Source organism: Olea europaea, chromosome 13 (assembly GCF_002742605.1).
Source record: "Olea europaea var. sylvestris chromosome 13, O_europaea_v1, whole genome shotgun sequence".
In the NCBI taxonomy this organism is placed as follows: Eukaryota; Viridiplantae; Streptophyta; class Magnoliopsida; order Lamiales; family Oleaceae; genus Olea; species Olea europaea.
Window position 1 is genome coordinate 24,911,189 of NC_036249.1, and position 3,258 is coordinate 24,914,446.

At 36.5% G+C, this 3,258-nt stretch overlaps 1 protein-coding gene across 1 annotated transcript; it reads right to left on the bottom strand.

The window, feature by feature from the left end:
- Window positions 1-164: 164 nt before the first annotated feature.
- LOC111407996 (TOM1-like protein 6) lies at window positions 165-1,384 on the bottom strand. Its single transcript, XM_023037734.1, has one exon. It carries the CDS (start codon window positions 1,327-1,329, stop codon window positions 442-444), a length of 888 nt encoding a protein of 295 aa, XP_022893502.1. The 5' UTR covers window positions 1,330-1,384; the 3' UTR covers window positions 165-441.
- Between the last annotated feature and the right edge of the window lie 1,874 nt (window positions 1,385-3,258).

The window sequence follows — 3,258 nt, forward strand, 5'->3', positions numbered from 1 at the left end:
GGGCTCAACCTAACCAGTACATTCGTATCTAATCAAGACAAACACTGATTTAATACATGTCACTATAAGGGCATTAATATTAAGGACAATCAAGCAATCTTACCTGCCAAATACTGAGGATTCTTATGATCCCTTTTCGACAACAAGTTGACAAAGACACCGCCTAAACCAAGAAGATCAAAATATTGATGGTGGTATTGGATGAACAAAACATGAGCATTTGCAGGCATCAAGGAATCTGATTAACATGTGCACTTATTTGATACTGCTAGTACAAAACTATAGTGCAAGACCATAATTAAATCAATCTAACATCTCACTCAATATTCTTCTAGATGGGAAAAAACTTTGAAAAGAAAGAGATGTACATCATATTGACAGAATTTCTTTCTGATTGCTCAAGATTTTCCATCATACCAAACCGAGTATTATCAACCACGCTTACTTTCTTCCGCCAACCATACTTTGGCTGCTGTTTCCCGACAAGCTGGAAGATGGGTCATTTGTCGCTTTAAGTCTTCCGTCTGCACCACCAAACACGTTAAGATCTTCAAATAATCTGTATGATGGAATGAAGGGCTTCTGCCCAGGAGGAGCAGTGGATTGAGGATTTGAGCTGATCTGTGTATCTCCATTAATAGACACGTAACTTTCTCGGGCAGGGAACGAGTTGACCTGTTGCAAAGATTTAGTCTCTTGCAGAGGCATAGATGAAGCAGCAGGTGTTGAAATTGAATATATGTAAGAAGGTCTAGATGCTGGATTGGGATTGCTGTAGTAACCAGGAGTGGCTGCCCATGGTGGAGGGGGGTAGCTAGAGGAGTACCGAGGAAATTGAGGTTGTGGATGAGGTTCTAGCTGATGTTGAGGTCGAAAATGGGATTGAGGTTGTGGTTGTGGTTGTGATGCCGCTTGTGAATATTGGGACGGGGGTTGAGGCTGGAAACCAGGCTGAGGTGGGAACTGTGGCTGAGATTGGAGTCCGGGTTGAGGCTGTGGTTGAGCCCAGGGAGCTATATAACTGTTGAAGGCTGGAGTTGGGTTTGCATGGTTACCCTCAGAGGAATACGTTATCCCTTCGGTGGCCGATTGTAAAGGACGAGATATATCCGGTTTCTGCTGCTCAGCTTGATCATTCGACACACTGATCGGAACTAATGCATTGCTCAAGAGGTCTATAAAATCCAACTCTTTTGAGGTCTGCACTGGTGCAGTAGAAGTAATTGGAACTAATGCATTGCTTGTTACAGGAATTGATGGCGCTTCGGCAGGTCCCGCATTGTGGTTGGTATTCACCGAGGTGACACCCTCACTATTTACGGTAGACATACTCTGAGAAGCATTGTTGCGAACTTTAGAATGCCTGCATCCACAGTAGAAACTTAGTTTAAAACCGAAGTACATAAGAAGAATATTATACTAATAATAATAANGTTCGATTCATGAGACATGGAATTGGACTCCTTGTAGGTGCAGTATACAGACAGCACTTGTTTCAACCTACTGAGACACATCCTGCGATTTACCCCCTCACAAAATTCTAGCGGTGGGACGGTGGGGGCCAACCTTTTTTTAATAACATATTCTAAACACAAATTAATAAAAAAAATTTAAATTTTAACCACACATTCTCCAAAAAATATTATTCAAGACTATAATTTATCACATAATGGAAGATAAACAGACTCTTAATAAGTAGCCCGAAAACGTTTTTAACATGTTTTTATTATGAACTTCCTATTTTATAGGAAATTGGAATCGATTAATATGTCATGACATATTTTTCTTAATTTTTTACACGCACTCTGCTCAGCAGACATGCTTTGTGCTCCACAATGTTTTTTCTATTAGTTGCAAATGCATGGTCTCAATTTGTCCGCTTGTTGCGATGTTTCTTTAGTTAAGAATTTTGAATTTATCTTTAGCAAAATTATTTAATAAACTTTTTGTTATTACTTTATCATTTTCTCTTAATATTTTTTAATAATTCTTATAAATTTTTGCAGATGGGTCGGTCGATACAATCAACCTCAGGTGATCTTTTTTGGAGTTATTTATAATTAATTTAACAAAATACAACTGGGATTGATAATAACTATGAAGTCAACTAGAATGTATCGGACAAAATATCAAATCTATCATTTTTCAAGCCGTAAAGGTTCAAAATAGTTTTCATTTTAAGAAGAGAACAATTATAAAGAACGGGGTTATTTTTTCTTTTTACATTTTTCTTTTTAAAAATTTTCGTGCATACCTACGTTTGAATTTGTCAGGATAACAAATTGCTGAAATTTAGTACCCTATAATCACCTCATGTTTGGATCCAAAAATTATTGAATGTGATACAAAAGATGACCTAGTGTGTCCTATACCTATGTATGACAATATGAGGCTAATATTCGTATGGAATTGATGGTCCAAGTTGAGATATGCTTTTGAGCCAATGATCTTTTGTAGTACTTAATTAAAGAAAAAAAAGTTGAATCTCAACGTTGAGGGTCCCCACCGTTTCGTCCCTAGAGCTTTGTGAGGAAGGTAAATCGCGGGATGTGCCACCAACAAATCAGGGAATAAGAGCTGTCTGTGCACTGCGCCTACAAGGAGTCCAATTTCATGTCTCGAAAATCGAATTCCCACACTGCATCTGTCATCTCACGTCTATCCTTTGCACCACTGAATTATGTCCCGGGGGGCCTTTTGCAGTACTTAATTTATCTAAAGCATGTTGGGATAAGAACTCGACTCTTGATTACATATAATTAAGTTAAATTAGATTGAAAAACAAGCAAATATATATGTATTTCCTTAATTATTTGTAGGATCCATTGAATTGTCAAACATTATATAATTGAAAGATAATGAGTTTCCAACTCATATTAATTAAACAAATACCAAAAATCAAAGAAATGAAACCTGTAAGGTTAATAAGGACTTTGGTGGGCCATGCACATTAAGGATAATTTATTTTTTTAATGAAGTCCAACTCGCTTCATTATTTTAAGTTAATCACAATCATATGATAGTCGTACCATATTCTTAACAGTTAACACTGATTGATTTGCCTTTTTTAAAAGAAAATATTTCCATCTGAAAGTACGGATGGCATGTAACTATTCATTTGATTTTAACAATTCAAACACGATTCTATTGCATATGATATCGATCATCTGTAAATTTATTGTGTGACAACATTTTTGATTGCATATCAAAGGCATAAAAAAAATTCTCATTCAATTCTCTCGGCAAAATTTACATAAT

Excerpts from the sequence above, each read along its gene's own strand:
- LOC111407996 (XM_023037734.1), bottom strand. The coding sequence starts at position 1,329 with ATGTCTACCGTAAATAGTGAGGGTGTCACCTCGGTGAATACCAACCAC.